The 18,172-nt window shown below is 47.1% G+C and overlaps 1 protein-coding gene across 15 annotated transcripts in view; it reads left to right on the top strand.

Annotated features, from left to right (window-relative positions):
* The window catches only part of RASAL2 (RAS protein activator like 2), a 166,200-nt gene that overhangs the window by 129,320 nt on the left and 18,708 nt on the right, over positions 1-18,172 (top strand). For 14 of the 15 annotated variants that reach the window (XM_048312412.1, XM_048312415.1, XM_048312414.1 and 11 more), the window contains 7 exons: positions 7,957-8,110; positions 9,669-9,767; positions 10,560-11,114; positions 12,901-13,045; positions 15,710-15,854; positions 16,751-16,987; positions 17,646-17,847. In XM_048312412.1, coding sequence (XP_048168369.1) covers positions 7,957-8,110; positions 9,669-9,767; positions 10,560-11,114; positions 12,901-13,045; positions 15,710-15,854; positions 16,751-16,987; positions 17,646-17,847 — 1,537 coding nt within the window. Of the gene's footprint in view, positions 1-2,070; positions 2,219-7,956; positions 8,111-9,668; positions 9,768-10,559; positions 11,115-12,900; positions 13,046-15,709; positions 15,855-16,750; positions 16,988-17,645; positions 17,848-18,172 lie in introns of those variants that run through there. The other variant, XM_048312420.1, reaches the window with a different exon arrangement.

Raw genomic sequence — 18,172 nt, 5'->3', positions numbered from 1 at the left:
AGTGCATTTTCCCTTCTCCTTTAGCCGAGCTGAATTCATTAGTTGTATCTGCCATGCTGTGCTGCTTCAATCAACGGGGCTGCCTTCTCCATCTGAAAGGCAGAGCAGAAAATCACAGAGATAGCAAGGCTGTGGATGCTGGAGGTCTGTTAACGTCAGGAGTTACAGAAAAGCCTGCTGCTTACCAGATGTGACTAACCATCTAGATGGCCTTGCTCCTGTAGTCCGCCCGGTCTGCTTTGATGCAAGTTTTCCTATAAATCTCTATTTTCAGGGTGCTGCAATGTGGCTATAAAAGCAACTCAGTGAGCATAAGCATCTTGAATAATGCCACCATGTCAGCAAGTACATCAAGTGTTATTTTTACCGTTGTTTGAAACCAGCTTTGCTTGAATTTTTGTAATGCAAAAATCTCTTTGCCATAAATAATCTGGTTGTCTTTCCTGAGCTCGGTACTCATGCTGGATACTTGCTTTTGTAGTGTCAGGGAAGCACTGTTGTTCTGGGAAAGCTAATAAATGTAGCTATAATTAATTCCTACATCTTTGGGTTAAGACATGATGTTACACACAGCAAAGCTGCCTTCTCTTTAAAAGCAGAGCCCCTTCTACTCCCTGCCCATGTGGGCACGCATTTTCAACTAGGCTCAAATGAAATGTGAATTTTCTCTGATGGCCTGAAAGCATAAAAGCATAAAATCCAGGTACTTGATCACATGGTGGCATTATTGAACATGGAGCTGACTCTGATTCCATGAGAAGGAATTGCCACTCTCTCACCTTCTGTTCTCCCCACATTCTGTATGAGCCTCGGATGTGTAGCAGTGAGAACTTTCCTGTCCTGCCCTGGTGAGTCAGCCCTTTCCCATTTCAAGCAGGTGGTTCTAGGTGATGTCATGGTGTGACACAGGTTTTCAGGGCCAGGTCGACTGATAGCATCTCCCTTTTCTTGCTCTGACAAACACAAGGGTCCTGCCTTCAAAGAAAGTATTATACAGCTTTATAAATTAAAACCCTGCAAGGATTAAAATGAAATAGAGGCTGCTGTCATACTGCCTGTTCATGCTTTTGGGGTGTTTGGGACTTTTTAAGAAAGTGGGGATGTTTATAGATAGATACCTTTAAAATTCTGGAGTAAGGAAGATTGGTTATTGTGGTGCACAGCAAGGCTTGGGATACTGTAACACTGCATGCCATGCTGAATGGTGACAGAGGAGGGATGCTGTCTGTTCAGAGTTGATTTAAAACAGAAAGGAGCCAGGGGTGCTGTAGGGAGCAGTGATGGAGATGAGTTGCAGATTTTTCTGTAATCAGATTTTCTGTTCCAGCAGAAAGCAATTGGCCAACATACCTTTTCTGGTTTTTAACTTTATTTCAGTGTGTCTGGGTTAGTGGGTGGGGAGAGAAGAGAGTTCTGGTGCCCCTCTAGAAACACGGATCAGCATCCAGGTGTCCTGTAGAAATCCACAACCTCTCCGCCTGTAATTCACATCCCTCCTGTTACTCAGGCTCAGGTTGTTTGCCGGGGGCTTTTTGTCCTTGAACACGTGTATGTTGTCTTTACAAGAGACTGATGTGGGAGGACTCAGACTGTGCTTGTTTGTGAGCCACGGCAGGTGGGAGGGAGGCTCTTCAATGTGTGGCCAGTGCAGCATCTCACCGGGTTGCCAACAGCTCTCACCATGAGGCAACCTGGCACTGTGTCACTGTAGCATCTTTCACAGCTTTTCCGGCCTGTTTCCTCCTGCATCCTTTGAGCTTTTCAACTCACACATTCATCTTTAATGTTTTCTCAGCGTCCATAATATATAAAACATGTTAAAAAGCATGAGAAGAAAGGAAAATTTCGTTGGAAAGGAGAGACCAAATTAACACTTCCAGTTTGTGGCCAGGAATTTGAGAGCATTTCCAAGGGACCAGCAGTTTTGGTTACAGAGAGGGAGCGAAGATGATTGCGACTGGCTGCATATGGTCTCAGTGCCTGCAGCAAAGCTCTGCAGACAGCTGGGAGGGCTTTGCCCTGCTGGGATTTACGGCCACGTGGGAATCGTCCTGCTTTGCTAGAAGTCATTCCATGGCTTTGTGAGGTAGCGGGGCGCGGGATCCGCTGCGCTGGGCTCGGGATGGGCTCCGGCGGGGCGGGGGACGCAGGCAGCCATGGCTCTGGGCTTCATGGTCAAACGGTACCGCTCCTCCAGCCACAGCTTCTTCTACTTTCGGTGAGTTGCCGCTCCTCCCTCCTCGCCTCTTTGCAGTGAGAAAATAGCACAGGTCGTGTAAATAATAGAAGCAAAACTTGCCGTGGTTTTCAGGTGCCTTCTCATTTAACGCCGCTCTTCAAAAAAGGGTGGGGGATTTTCACCCTGATTTAGCTGTCGGGATAGAAATCTGTGTTACACAATGCGTTATTAAGGCTTGACTCACTCCCAGCTTGCATTCATTCAGCATATCTGTTGCTATCAGCACACTGGAGTGTGGGGAAAGAGGAGGAGTGGTTTGTTTCTGGAGGGACGCCTCACTCCTGATTTGGTGAACGTGTTTCTTTCAGCCAGTTTTTTTTCCAATCCTCATGCAGTTGTTTGGTTTTTCACTGGAAACTGAACAGGACCCCAGTGTTTGTCACAAACCTTCCCCTTAGTGCTGGGCTGCTCTCTCCCACCTGCAAGCTCACCTGACCCCTTTATAAATACATATTTCTTAATGGCTGATGCTTCTCTGCAAAGCCCAGGCTCCTCCACGTAGCATTCACCTTGAGCTTAGCAGGGAAATGAAACTGAATCAATTAAGTATTTCTAGTCCATCAAAACAAACCAATTAGAAACGTTAATAGCAGAGACCAAGTGACAGAGGAGAGAGGAGAACTGTCCTGCTGTGAAATTCAGCAGCCTGCTTGGCTGCGCCCTGAGAGGTGTCTGCTAGACAAGCCATGATCCACAGGGAGAGCGGGCAGGCAGGGAAGGGGTTTGCAAATCCAGGATTCAAACAATGAGGCTTTGGGTAGGACCTTGCCAGAAAAGACCAGAATCTCAGTGGAAGACTAGAACGATACACTCGGAACAACCCAGCCTTGAATCGCACCCGAGTGTAACCTGCAGATAAATAAGTTACCCTAAGTTTCTGATTTAAAAAAAAAAAAAAAATTAATAGTGAAACTGGTTAGACTTGTAGAATTGTTGACCAAGTAATAGGATGTTCAGATAATTGGCAGTTGGAAAATGCAGTGGGGTGTGGTTCCTACCAAATGAGCGTTTGGACGGGGAAACCTGGTGCTGCAGCAGGGGCAGAGCGCGGGTGAATTGCAGGTGATGCTGGAGACGGTGGGGTCCCGTTCCTCAGGGTTGGGAGCTGGGATAGCAGCAGAAAGTTCACTGCATTGCAGTCCAGGCTCTCTCCTGTGACTTTGCAGAGCGGCTAATCCCGAATTCGACTTTCTGCTCTCGGGGAGTGTCTCTCAGCACTTGGGGATTGCTGGAATTATTTGAAGCGTGTGGACGAACAGCTTCGTGGAAGGACAGCTGGAGACTTGGCTGCAGCTGGGTGCTTGGGCTGCATTCTTTCCTTTCACACCAGTTTGGTAAAGGAAAGTTCATTGTTAAACTTTTTGTTTGTTTGTTTAAATCTTTTGGATTATTGATGTCCACAGGCTTGTTTTACAAGTAATATAGTGCTCTCCCTGGTAAGCTCGGTAATTGGAAGCCTTTTGTACCATGTAGGTTGGCTTTTAAATAGGTCAAAATCAGCAGGAGAGCTTCATAACCAGAGCAATTAGGATTTTAACCCTTTATTCTACGTGCCTTATAGACAGTAGACTATAGCAGAACTTTGCTAATAGGCTGCTGTGTGCCATGGGCAGCCACTGAAAGCCAGAGGTTTCCAGCTGCTGGCTTACAACTGTCACGGAAAATTACTGAATTATGGTGTGCAAGGAGAGAGGGTCAGCTTGGGGCTGGGCCAGCAAGATGGGGTGGTTGGAGAGCTCTTTTTCAGTGGCAGTCGCATGCTGCTGCCAGGTCAGGGGTTTAGGGCATTGTCTGGGCTCTGATTTAGAAGGAAATAATGCAGCTCTGAAGACCAGTACTCCAAAACGTGTGAAAAGAGGTGAGAAGTTTAAAATGTTCGCTAACATGCTCCTCCTCCATCTGTTTTTCCTATGGGAAAGAAATTATGGAGAACATGTAGGAATTATTTGGTGCTTTGGTAACTGTTTGCTCTGAACTCCCATGTAGTTCTCTGTTGTCAACAGGCATAGACAGCAAAAGCAGCAGGAGAAAAAGTTGATCATGGGAGGTTAGTTGTAATTTAAAACAGGATTCGTGTTGTTCATGGAGCTGTTTAGCAGAAACAGATTTGTACAAACAACCCTTCCCCCACTTTTTGCATGTGTGATCTTCCTGTTTACGGTAATCTGCTTCCCTGGGATTACCTCTCTCCTGACAGAGTCTGAGCAATACTCATTTTACCAGTAGCTTCCTACCTAATACAGGAAGGACCCTGTTAATCCAGCTCCTTTGCTGGACACTGGGACATGAACCAGTGGCATCTCTGCCAAAAGGAAGCCAGCAGGCAATTTTCTTTCCTTGTTACAGATTCAGCACATCAGATGAGGCTTTAAAGCAGCAGAGAAGTATTATTTCTGTATAATTATTGCCTGTATTGGTTGGGATGCTGCTGATACAGGCACAAGCCAATGATTTGCTTTGCAGATCTATCAATAGATGAGATCTATGCTGTGGTGCTCACAAATGCATGTACTTGTGTGTGTAAATGCATGTGGTTGCATCTAACAGCAACTTTAGGATGTTGCTCTGATGTTTATGGAAGTTAAAGTGCCAATTCTAAGCCACTTAATCGGTTTTATTGAGCTGTTTTAAATATGGTAACTTCAAGGGATTGCTAGAACAGGCAGACATTTGTCTGCCACAGGACCCTGAGTCAACAAAAGTACCAGTGCTCCAGCTGCTCTGCGACAAACCCAAATGCTCACAGCTCCCTAGTTAGAAGAGCAATGGAGCAGAAGAGATGCTCCTAAGAGGTGTGACTTGCAAGATGGGATGCGCAGGCTTGGAGTACAGCTGCTGTGTGTGCCTGCCTTCGCCCCTGCCCTGTTCCCAGAGGGTGTTTGGAGGCTTCCTTGGAAAATTCCTTGCTCTCTCATGTTGCCTTTAATGTTTAAATCTCATCAGACTCGTAGGGAAGGACAAGGAGGAACTTCTCTGTCTGGAAAGGTCACCTTAGCCACGCCTGCGGAGCAGCCTCCCCTCAGCTGCTGCCTCTGCCGGCTGGCGGCCCTCCCTGATCTCCTTCGGGGATGCTGTGCCCTGGCACCGCGGAGCGTGCGGGAGCCCCTCGGGCACCGCGGGCCGTGGGAGCGCGGCTGCTGAGGAGGGAGCTCTCCTCACCACGGTTGGGGCTGCTCTCCCGGCCCCCGCCTATCTGCCTGGCGTGGTGCTCCTCTGAAATCCGGAACCTGAGGCTTGAGGAAGAGCTCCTCTTGGATTTGTTTGTGCCTTTCTTCCTCTCCGGGCAGGATTTATTGTCTGAGATGTAGGCCAGAGCAGGAAGTTTGGAGGGAAGGGCTGTGGCACATGGCACTGCTGTGGTCTGGGGATGCACTGCGAGTGGCTGTACAGTTGTTTCGTGTAGGTCTGCTTGCCTTCTCTTGCTCCAAGCGCAGCCTCCGCCGAGCTGGAACTTGCAAAATGTCCCTTTTTTGTTGTTTTTTCTCCTTTCTTCGGTAATTATTCCTCTTTCCCTCCTCTTCCCCTTCTTTGTGCTCACTCCATGCTTTCAGCCACAGACCGGGAGCTGGCTGCAGGCTCTCAGTACTTTGTGAGGACGGGAATTGCTCAGAGTTTGAGGCAGGGACAGAAGCCAAGTGACCTCAGCAGTGCTTTCTTGAGAGGAGAAATTAGAGAGGCTTTTGCAGAGATGACATTAAAGTGGTGTATTGTGGTGTGTTTATTTTAGACTTGCCCTACCTTAACTGCAGCGAGTGCTCAATTATACATGGCTGAGGTTTGGGTTTGCGTTGGTTCAGCTGCTGCTGGAACCTGTTAGAACAAAGCACAGCACAGCCAACTCTCCTACTGGGGCTGCTGCTTTGCATCTGAAACCACTGTCTTTGGAATATTCCCCCCATCAAAGGGTTTTGCTGCCTGCACTTAGGTCATTCAATATATTAAATGGGAACAAAGTCCTCCCTTACTGTTTAATAAATCTTATCGTGTGTGAATCTGCTCCAGCACCTTCAGTGTTTCATTCCGTACAAAAGAGCAGCTGGGTGAACTCTGCTTGTTGCACTGCCTGTATCCTTTGTGGTACCCAAGGTTTTGTTAAGCAGCCTTAGGTAAGATGCCTTTTCCAAGTGTTTGGGGTTTTTTTGCCTCTGAGTTCCCCTATAGAATTGCTCACAGGTGGGAGGAATTTCATTTTGCTAAGGATGAAGAACGTGAGGAACTTTTTCTTTTTGTCTATGTGAGGGAAGTATACAAAACCTAGTTATTTTTCAAAATTAGGGAAGCTGTTAGAGGTAGCTGTGCTTTTCTTTCCTCTAGAAATAACGTTTTTTAGCATTTTCCATTCGATACTGGGAGCCTTGACACTGGGAATTGACTAAAAGAGGAAATGCTGTGAGGACGAACACAGGAGCACTGTGTTTCTCCGAGTGATGTGTAGAGAGCTGATGCCTCTCTACTTCCACATCCGTTCCTTGTGCCCAGTCCCACTTGCTGGGTGGGCAGGCCACATTTATGGACTCACCTTCAGGGCTCATTGAACATAGGGACTTCAATATCTTAACAAAATCTAGACCTGCCAGGTCAACAGCTCCTTCTCTGCTGAGCTGGGACTCTGTGCTCTTGCTCCCTGTTGGTCAAGTGTGAAGGATTTGACTGAATTCCTGCCCCAGGAGAAATAAGTTGTGTCTGCACACGATGTTTACCTCGAGATGCAACTTGTGCCTCAAGTGTTAGATGATTGTTGCAGAAGCCTCTATGGTAGGTGTCAGTTTGGAGGCAGAAGGAGCAGAGGTGAAGCCACGTCACCTCTAAATTGGGCACATTTTGCAGCGCTGTTTGACAGCAGAGCTCCCCACTATGCACAAATGTTGCATTAAATCATATTGGGAGAGTACAGAAAGGGTTAAAGCACGTTTGATAATGTCACTGTTGGTTGCCAAAAGCTGTGGCACGCTGGAGGGAGGGAAATGTCTTTGAGAAGTGTTCAAGAACTGGTGGGGACAAAGAGAAAACTGCCTTGATACAAGGTGCTGTGAATTTGGGAGATTTCAGCTCTGGTGGAGCTCAGGCATTTACAGGACAATCAGCTGGAAAGGAGAAGCAGTGTGTGCTAGTGAGAAGTTAAAAGAGAAAGTAGGTATCCAAAAAACTGGAAATTCAGGCTGGAAGAAGCAGCTGAAAAAGCAAATGCAAAATGACTGATGTGAGCATCGTGAAGTGGGAAGGAATTTGTGTATTTGGCTTTAGTGTAAAGGCTTTGTATGTCAAAAATCACATGTATTGTGAAGGGTCATCTGCTCTAATGAATAATCCTCGTTCTGCATTGGTTACAGATTTAGGGATCCATGTGCTCTTTGCTGCTAATACACAATATCTGTCTACTAATCTAGCTAGTAATGAGCATTTTCAGTATTATATCCAGAGCTACCTATGAGCTTTTTTTAAATTTCAGCAGTTAAGTTCTGAGTTTTTTGCTGTTGTTCTTTCACTGACAACTTGGCAGCTACAATTTCTAGGTCAGTGGGAATGGACTTCCTAGGCTGGATATTCCCTTGGGAGTCTGGGGTTACTGGCCTAATGTTATTTTCATAAGGTTTGCAGACTAATTGTAGAAGTTGTTCTGCATAAGCACCAACAAGCTGCAGCTTTGTCTGGGATCTTGCCAGCTCTTTTGGTAATTGTGAGAAAAAAAGACATTTCCTTTCCTCCTTGTCCTACAGACCACGTGAGCTGCCCAAGCTGAAGGAGTCCCGCTCCCATGAGTCTTTACTGAACCAAGGCAGCACCATAGAGACTCTGGACTTTGCAGCAGAAGAAGCAGTCTTTGTCAAACCACTTCACAACAGTATCCTTGGACGAGACTTCTGCTTTGAGGTAGGGACAGGCTCCAAACAGGCAGCTGCCAGTCCCTCTGAACCCTTGTGGAACGCTGCTCCAGGACTGGGGAGCTGGGAAACAGAGCAGCAGCCACGGCCATGCTGAGGTTTGGGTGGGGGCTGTGGAGCCACCATGTGACTTTTAAAGTCCTTGAGGTTAATGGCATCAGTCACTGAGCAGAGAGAAATCTCTCTCAATTACCAGGTCTTCTAATTGAAAAACCTCTTCAGTTTGATAAATATCTAAGCATTTGTAGTGGGCGTGCAAATGTGTGGTTGATACATACAGCACAGTGGACATGCAATAGTATGTACATTAGCTGTGTGTTCACCCTCTCCAAATTCACCTAAAATTAAATTTTGAAAACGCACTGTAACCGAGAAATGAGACTTCCAGTCAGAGCCCCCTTTCCATTAGCTCAGTGCTCTCCAGTTGCCCAAGGAGAAGCTTCAGTGGCTGTGGACGTGTCCACTGCAGCGTGGAGCAGGATCCAAAGATCCCTTGGCTGTTTCAGCAGAGGCTGCAGGCTGTGGCTCCCAGCCCTGCTCCAGAAACAGGCAGAAACTGTGTATGTAAGCACAGTCCTGCCCCCACAGCTCCAGCAGTGGAGCCATGTGTGTTTGGATGCAGCTGAGGCCACGTCACCTGTCGTGGCAGGGGCAGGTCACTGTCTTCAGCAGGATTAGTCAGATGTGTCTAAACTTCTGGAACAAAGATCTGTTTACAACCTGGAAAATTCTGGCAGTAAACCAGCATATCAGGCTCTGTCCCTCGGGATGCATCCAGGAACTGTTCCTGTTTGCTTCAGCCTAGTTCTTCTGCTTGGAAGCACTTTGCAGCTCGCTTAGGCTTGGGGAGTTGGGTGGAAAACACCGGCAGCAACTTAGCTCTGAGGCTGCTGCCTCAAACTGCCTTGTAATTGTGTGCACGAATGAATGGAAAGAGAGAATGGGGCTCGTCAGGCCACGTAAGAGGGGGAGAAACCGAGGTGGTTCCCTGGTGTGGGAAGGCAGAGCTGTCAGGGCTGGAGCAGAGCACAGCTCCCTCGGTTTGTTTCGGCTGTTGCTGTCTATATGGACCCCTGGAAATAGCTTGTATTCACTGAAGTCATCATGTCCAGTGTGTTTTGCCTTATGTTAATGCACTGTCAGTTCTGTCTGTCTTTGCACTGCTAGTAACCAAATCTGCCCCTGGGCCTTAACGGGGAAAAGGCAAGCTTTAATAGCCACAGATCAATTACCAACTGTTTAAAAAAAGAATAGATTAACTGGCTGATCAAAGCTTTGCTTAAAAGTCTTTAAGAGGAGCCTCTGGTGCTCTTAATTTTATTAATTTAACTTTAGTTTCTCTAGTTTTATATAACCTCAAACTTCTTTTGCTCTCTGCGTTTTGTGGGCCTTTTCTCCTCTCTGCCTTCTAGGCTGCTGTATTTTTACCTGCCTTTTTCTTATTTACTTTGCTACTCGAGCATTGTTTATCTTCCTCGTCGCTTTTTGCAGCCTCTAACATGTTTCCTAGGCTTGCCTGAACTCAGCCTGTCATTTATTCGTTCCAGGTAACCTACTCCAAGGGCAGTAAATGCTTCAGTTGTTCCTCTGCAGCAGAGAGGGACTGGTGGATGGAAAACATACGCAGACTATCGCAGCCGATGAAGGTAATAGAAACTGCGGAAATAAGATTAGTGGGGGAATGGAGGTGGTATGATTGGATTTTAGTCCAGTGTACCAGGGCTTCCCACAGATGCATCCTCAGTTAATTTAGTCTGGGGAGCCGTCCGCTCATCCGTGTGTCTAAAGCTGCCCTGTGCTGTTGCAGGGAGTGCAGTGGGTCAGGCCTTTAAAGAGCAAATAAACGCCAGCGTGCTTCCAGATCCCTGCCCCAGCGCCGGCTCGGGGTGCTGCAGACTGGATTTCTGAGGCCATGCACCTGGGAAAGATGGGGCATGGCTTCATAAGGGTCATGCTTTAATGTAGGGACACAGATAGGGGTGGGGGGGGAACCCAAAAACCCAACATTAAACAAAGCAGGGAATCAAGTTATGGATCAGCTGGAAATATCTGATAAGTCACTCCACAGCTGCCATCCTACCTCCCAGGGACAGGCTAGCAGTGCTCTGGGGTTCCTCACCAGTCTGACAGCTTTGGAGAGACTCTTGTGCAGAGTGTTTGTTTTCTAAAGCATTTCAAATAACAGCTTTTGAAGAAGAAAAATATTCTAGTCCCCACTCTTGACATACCAAAAACAGCCCTTTGCCTCTGTTTCAGAAAATGTCCAATTTTCTAATTGGATGATGCTGATTCTCTCTGGATCAGACAATCTCATTCTGAATTCGGACCTGTCCTTACCTCAGACACAAAAGGCAGCCCTTTGCTGCTGCTTTAGAAGGTGAAATATTCAACTTTTTAGGGTTTTTGAATGAAAGAACTGATCTTTTTCTTCTGCACAGGACAACTGCCATCGAGTTGAAAACGTGCTTCGCCTCTGGATCATAGAGGCCAAGGACCTGACCCCCAAGAAGAAATACTTCTGTGAGCTGTGCCTTGACGACACCCTCTTTGCCCGCACCACCAGCAAAGCAAAAGCAGATAACATTTTCTGGGGGGAGCACTTTGAGTTCTACAGTCTCCCACAAATTCAGAACGTCACAGTTCACATCTACAAGGACGTAGAGAAGAAAAAGAAAAAGGACAAGAACAATTACATCGGCCTGGTCAACATTCCCACGGCCAGCGTGACCGCCCGCCACTTTGTGGAGAAATGGTACCCAGTCAGCACCCCTACAGCCAACAAAGGCAAGTCAGGGGGGCCTTCCATTCGCATCAAATCCCGCTACCAGACCATCACCATCTTGCCCATGGAGCAATACAAAGAATTTGGGGAGTATGTTACCAGCAACTACGCCCTGCTGTGCTCCGTGCTGGAACCCGTGATCAGTGTCAAGAGCAAGGAAGAGATGGCTTCTGCCTTGGTGCACATTCTTCAGAGCACTGGGAGAGCCAAGGTAAGCACAGGTGGCTCCTGTTGGAGTGACTCTGGCTACTGATAAGTGATTCCTGGTGGAAACTGGGGGGGCTCATGACAGTAAACAGCAGCAGATGCTGTGTCCAAAGTGTAAGCAGGAGGACTCTGTAACTTCATGTTATTCTGAAAATCAGCACCTGTGTTTGAGTGGTCAGGGACCTTCCTTGCATTTCTAAAACCAGGATGTAGGTCAAGAGAGAAGTGAACAAGAGGTTGGTAAACTGGAGAATGGCTTCTGTGAGTAAGTCTGTGACACAGTGAGCAGCGGGTGCCAGCGCTGAGTCGGCGCTGAGTCAGCGGATCAATGCCAGCATCGATCTGGTCAGCGTTTGAACAGCCATTTGGAGGATCTATACCGAGTTAATGGTGATCCCACCTGCCCCAAGGATGCTGTCAGGACTTCTGGGTGCACACTGATTCCTTCAAATGGATTGTGGGAGAGCACCCTGCAGGTCGTGGGAAGTTCTGGGAAGCATTAGCACACACTGATCTAGCTGGCTGCTGCCCACCAGGTGCTGTGGGAGTAGGGCCATGCTGTAGGCAGCTCCTTCCAGTGAAAGCAGCAGCCACCAGACACAAGTCAGAGGGACAGAGATACGGAAGGATGGCTGTAAACAACATCCAAGGCACAGCCTCATCTAACTGTTCCAGAAAAGGTCCTTTTCTGCTTGCATGACCGCATGCCCCTTGAAAATATCTCGGGATGGCTGGTGCTCTGGGACAGTGTGTGTGACAGGAACTCGTTCCTTAACAAGTTGTCTGATGGGAGAAGCTGGTAGCTAAAATTTTGTCAAAATCCGGCGGGAAAACAGGCTCTGGGTTGCTGCAGTGCCAGCTGCAACAAGTAGATAAGTTAGTGTTACAGCTGCATTCCTGGTGTGTGAAGTTTTGAACCTCTATTTATGGGAAGCACCGGGTGGCTCAGGCTGCCGTAAAGCTCCTAAGAGGGAGGGTACATTTTCAATTTGTTCTCTGCTGATGAGGATGCAGCTGGATGTTCCCAGTTTGCACCAGGTGAAAAGAATTCTCTTGGATTTTGTTGAAAAGAAACAGCACTAATGGCCTGAAAACCAAGAGTACTAAATGTCATTGACTCACATAAAGTTATCACTTCAGGAAATAAATAGTACTGTAGAATTAGACCCTATATCAAGAGGTCATTCTCTGTATCAAGGCTCACTGACAGTTCCTGCCTGGACAATTGAATACAGTTCAAGATAAGCCATATAGATAACCAGCAAGTGGAATGTTAACTTCTTTTTTTCCCAAATCCTAAACCACTTTTGGTTTGTGAATTTAATTTATTAAGCCATTCTTCTTATTTAAATATCATCAAGCTGTACTAACTTGTGCATCACTTCCAATTTGGATTTTTAAATCCATGTTGGTATGAAATATTCCTTATAAAAAGATATATATAATAGCACAGTTTCTTTCAGCAGACAGAGCCTCTGATAAACAAACTGGTGAGAGGTTCTGTTCCAGAGCTAAACTGAAACACAAGCTTGGCTGTAAAGGCCTTTTTTTTAGAGACTTTTGCTTTACCCTTTATAATTTGTGACCTGTATCATTCTCTAAGTATAATAAACCCAAGAGGAGCCCTGGCTGTTTCCTTGGCCCTTAGTTCATGTAGCAGCTGCACCCCTTTGTCTCAGGCTGAGCTATTACTTATTATCCTGACATATCCTTCCTTCTTGGCTTCTGCCATTAGCCTGGCACGACTGAGCTGGCTAAAATCACCTTTGCCATTTGACCTTTTTCCTCAGGACTTCTTGACAGATCTGGTAATGGCTGAGGTGGATCGTTGTGCAGAACATGATGTCTTGATCTTCAGGGAGAACACACTCGCTACCAAAGCTATTGAGGAATACCTCAAGCTGGTAGGACAGAGGTACCTCCATGATGCACTGGGTAAGAAGCTCCCGGTCTGCCACCTGTTTGCACGGCAAGGGCTGACCCTGAACTGTGTCTGCAGCTGGCAATGTGGGATGGGAAGGGACTGCCTCAGCACTCAGCCTGGGTCTCATACACAGAGAGCACACTGTCCTGTTCTCAATGCCCTGTGGCGCCTGCAGTAGTAGCACCCAAAGCAAAGCAAGCTTCATTTGATGTAGTTGAGCCCCTTTTCAAGTTTGTATTCCCATGTTCTGCTTTTCTGGGTAGCTTTGTTTTGTGCTCTAGCATGTTGAGGAGGCATAACACTGCAATTTCTTTGTGACCAGCGGTGGTTGTTGGGTCTGATACACAAACAGGCTTTAAAAAGGGGTTTTGACACATAGTCCTTCGAGAGACAAGGCCAGGGAGCGGGGCTGCAAGGCTGCCCAGCATCCCAGGGCAGGAGATCAAGATGCATCCTGTCTGGGAAGCCTCTTGCCTGTGTTTATCCCGAGTGCTCACTATTCACTGACTCATTAAAACTGCCTGGCCATCCCGTGATCTCCTGCTCCATTCTCCCCACCGGCTCTTCATGCACACTGTTATGTGCCAGGGTGGACTCTGATAATTTTGTTACTGTCCCCCCTCCACCAAAAGGCTCTGCTCTAGTCATAAGGCACGGCCTTGGGAATTCCTGGCCACACAAAGACAGCAGTAAAGGGGACCAAACCCAGGCTCGCTGTCTTCCACAGACACACCACAGTCGGCCTTCAGCAGCTCCGCACAATCTTCCCTACCCACAACTGCACAACAAGCCACCCCACCCCCTGTTGTTTCTGGGATGGAGAAAGCTTTGGAAATTGATACGAGAGAAACAAGATCAGGCCAAAGCCAAGTCCCACACCACATCCTTTCACAAAAAGAAAAGAAAGCCAAGCAGCTTGCTTTCCCAGCAGTCTCGCTTGTCCTCAGCGATCCCAGACGCTGGCAAGGCATCAAGGACATAGCTGGCTGAATTAGTGCTCCAAGGGTCAGCATAGCCAGCTCTGTGATTATATCCAGTTTGGCCATTTCTGAAGTGTAATGAGCCTCTTCTGGTAGTCTTACTCTCCTGGGTGGAACTGCTGAGCGTAAGTCACAGTCGTGGGCTCTCACCTGGTACAGAGAAATGAGCAGCCTGGTACTTGGGGCTGTGCTTCCCAGCAGGCTGAACATCAGCTGTGGGACCACTCCATTACAGCTGACTGCAAGCTCCTTAATGTGCACTAATTGCATAAAATATTTTAACATTAATGACTCCTAATACATCATTTAATGCTGAGTGATAAGATGGTAAATCATAGGCAGGAGAGATGGAAAATGCCCCTGAGGTTGTCCAGCCTGCCTGTCTATAGCTCAGGGCAGCATTGCTTATGACAATATCCCCATCTAATTCTTGGTCAGATTTTAAATGTCATTTTACTCAGCTGCCCTGTTCTTTGAAAGGATTAAGGACACCGTGGTTGGTGTTAGCAATGTAACATGTCTGTAAGGGAATCTTATATCTGATTATAGCAAGGTCTGGTGGCCCACAAAGAGTAAGTTTCAAATATGTTTAAGGATAAAAAACACTATCCAATAAACAAGAGTTAAAACAGAATTGGTTCAACAAAAGTGATGCCAACAGTTTTGCAAATAAGAGATGTAGATGCCCTCAGCAGAAATGTTTTGGACCCCATCACCAAAAAAAAAAAAAAAAAGTGGTGCCTGCTTTGCTTGCAACAACCGCAGGCTGAGATTTGGGGAGGGGCTGAGAGGTGTTTAAGGGGTTTTAGGAAAGCAAATGCTAAAAACAAACCCCTTCTGCACAAACAAGCCTTGTGTTAGCTCAGAGCCAGCGAGATCATCTGAGGAGATGAACTTGAAAGACATTGAATCATTAAACCAATGAATAAAGAGTTTTTCCTAGTGAACACCCAGCCGTTTAAAAATCACTTGGAATGCCTGCATAGAGAGGAGGGAAACTAGTGAGTAGTTCATTCCAGTCTGCCAGACAAAGGCAACTTCATGTGGCTCGTATGTGAGCGGTTTCTGTTGTGATGCCGGAAGGGAAGGGTGACAGAAATGCCATGGAGCTTTGAAAGATGCAGGCCATAAAAATGCTGTAAGGTGTTGATATAAGAGGCTGAGAAAATTAGCAGCATCTAGCTCGTGCTTGGGTATTACTCTTATTCAAGAGCAAGGTGACACGTTTTAAAATTACCAAAAAAAAAGTCAGATTTAGAAATAATATAAAGAAATACCATTGCCAGCATGTTTCTTGGGGAAATTATGAAGACAAATAGCACATGGCTTCACTCCCAAGACTGTGGATACTTTTGTAGTCGATAACACAGTTTGAATACCAAGTCAATGCTCCTCTCTAGGCTATAAGGGAAGTGCCTGCAGGCTTGCTAAGCAAAGCCATCCTGGTTCTGCCCCTGTGCCTGCGGACAGCGAGGGCACGGGAGGCTGCAGCAGCAGCAGAGCCCAGGCTATGCTCTGTTGGGAAAGGGCTGGGAGGAGTCATGTGCCCAACATCTGGTGTCTGGAGGCTGTGCTGCAGACACCCAGAGCAGGACAGGCAGTTGCCAGGGAAAGACATGAGCAGGATTTAAAGGTGTGTCAAGTAGGCTTTTCCTGTAACTTACCCTGGTTTCTCATCCTCTTCCCTTTTTCCAGGGGAGTTTATCAAGGCTGTGTATGAGTCAGATGAAAACTGTGAAGCAGATCCCAGCAGGTGCTCACAGAATGAATTAGCAGATCATCAGTGCAACCTGAAAATGTGCTGTGAGCTGGTCTTCTGCAAGATTATCAATTCTTACTGGTAAGGCATCTTCCTTCCCTCCCTTTGTCCCCATTTGCTCAGAGGTGCCTGTTCCTCCTCTGAGGGTGAGAGAGCAGCAGTGGCACAGGGAAGGGAGCACAGACCCATCCATCTTCCCAGGCTGCCTTTGTCCCCTTTCCTCACTGCCTTCCTGCATGTGACTCCAGGTTGCAGGTGGAGCTTGTGCCCAGACTGAGGGGTCCCAACGCACAAACCACACCTGTGGGGGCTTCTGCCCAAATCCTCTGCCAAGGGAACACATACTGAGTGTGACTGGATAAGGAGGGAATAAAGTGAGAAGATAACAGCTTAGCTTGGACTTGGCATAAAAAGCTGCAAGTTTTGATGTGTACAGAAAACTTTTAGACCCTTCAGATGTGTGGAATTGAACAGGAAATCACAGGGAGGAAGCATTGCAGAGAGATTTTTATTAATCTCTGTTTCTGAGTAGCAGTGGAAGAAGAGGGGCCTTTGTGCTTTGGCATGAAGCACAGGCACAGTATTGAGAGCTTAACAAGCAAGGTAAAACTGTCAGATACGGAGATGAGCTCAGTTTGGCTGGGTTTGTTTTCAGGATTCTAACACCCTGTTTGCTCCAGGGTAGCAATGGGTAAGTAGTTCTTAGCTTGCAAATCAGCGTGTCTGGAAATGGCTTCGCTTAGCACATACGAACAAGGGGTGTTTTACAGAGTACTTAAGTGTCACCAGATTAAATGGGGATTTATGAATAGATGCCTAATGACATTACCTAGCCTAGAGAGAAAGAGAGAAAAAAGGAAGGTAAAAAAAGAGCTGATGTTTTCTCACAGATCAGTATTGCAGGTGACTGATCACCAGTTCAACTCCTTGCATCTCGTTGCCAGTGCGATTTTATTTCCCGTTGTTTTGCTTTTCAGCGTGTTCCCTCGTGAGCTGAAGGAGGTGTTTGCCTCTTGGAAGCAGCAGTGCCTGAACAGGGGCAAGCAGGACATCACTGAACGCCTGATCAGTGCCTCTCTGTTCCTCCGCTTCCTGTGCCCTGCCATCATGTCTCCCAGCCTCTTCAACCTCATGCAGGAGTATCCTGATGAGCAGACCTCTCGCACGCTCACCCTCATTGCTAAAGTCATCCAGAACCTCGCCAACTTTGCCAGGTAGGTGGTGCCAGTGAAACTGAAATCTGTGGCGTGCAAGGAGAGCCCTGACTCCTAGGTGTGCTCCCAGGCAGCTGATTCTCTGGCAAACTGAAGCCGGCTTTAGGAAAGGAGGAATCTTCTCACCGAGATGCAAACGCTGTTCCCATCGAGACTCCTCAGATAAATTCTCCTTGAGAATTCTGTGGAGGGGACACATCATAAAGCCAAGAAGAGTCATGCACTAGCATGTTAGTGTATGTGCTGTTTCAAAAGGAAAGAAACCTGTTCCCACGAAGGATCATGATTTTCGTGCTCTCTCCCTCCAAAATTCCCAGCTGAATGATACAAAGGGCATGGCACGTCTCCTGCACGGGAGGAGAGAGAGAGTATCTGTGGGAGGGAAGGGGGAGAGATGTAATTTGTAACGTAAACAGTGAAGTAGTAGTATTTAAGTAAGTACCACAAAGCAGTGAATCTCTTAAATTGTCCATGTGGGTTTTTTTCCCTCCAAGACTTCAAATTCTTCAGATTTTGAATTTTTTTTTTTTTTAATACTCCAAATCTTCAGAAAGGCAGGTCTAAAGTAAAGGGTTTAAGTAATTGTCTGTAAGCACTTGTACTGTTTTTTGGTGTGGAGGTTATTGACTGGGTTTCCCCCCACCTCCCTTTCCTGCAGGTTTGGTATTAAGGAAGAGTACATGGCTTTCATGAATGAATTTCTGGAGCACGAGTGGGGAGGAATGCAACGTTTTCTGAGGGAGCTCTCCAACCCAGATACCATCTCGAACATGCCTGGATATGACGGCTACATCGACCTGGGCAAAGAGCTCTCCGTGCTGCATTCCCTCCTCTGGGATGTTGTGTCCCAGGTTGATAAGGTAAAGCTGTTTGGAGGCCCAGGGATGGTGCCGTAGCAACAGTAAACACTAGGGAATATCCAGGGAAAGCAAGAGCTTTGGAGGGGAATGTTTGATAGTGGCATGTCACAACCGCTCCTTCAGCGATTTCGGATCAAGGCCTGCAGCAGGGTGTGTGAGGTGGCTGGGCTTCAGCAGCAGGGCAAACACTCTGCAGAGCCTTTGGGAAGGTCAGGTGCTGAAGGCATTGCTTAGAAGTAGACCTGGAATTCCCTGGGCAGCCAGTCCTTTCTCGTGAGCGAGCTGGAGGAAAGGGAGTGCGTTGGGACAGAAGAAGGCCGTGTCG

This window comes from Corvus hawaiiensis, chromosome 9 (genome assembly GCF_020740725.1).
Source record: "Corvus hawaiiensis isolate bCorHaw1 chromosome 9, bCorHaw1.pri.cur, whole genome shotgun sequence".
Lineage (NCBI taxonomy): Eukaryota > Metazoa > Chordata > Aves > Passeriformes > Corvidae > Corvus > Corvus hawaiiensis.
The sequence above is the reverse complement of the archived record's forward strand: the minus strand, read 5'-3'. Positions and strand labels throughout refer to the sequence as shown.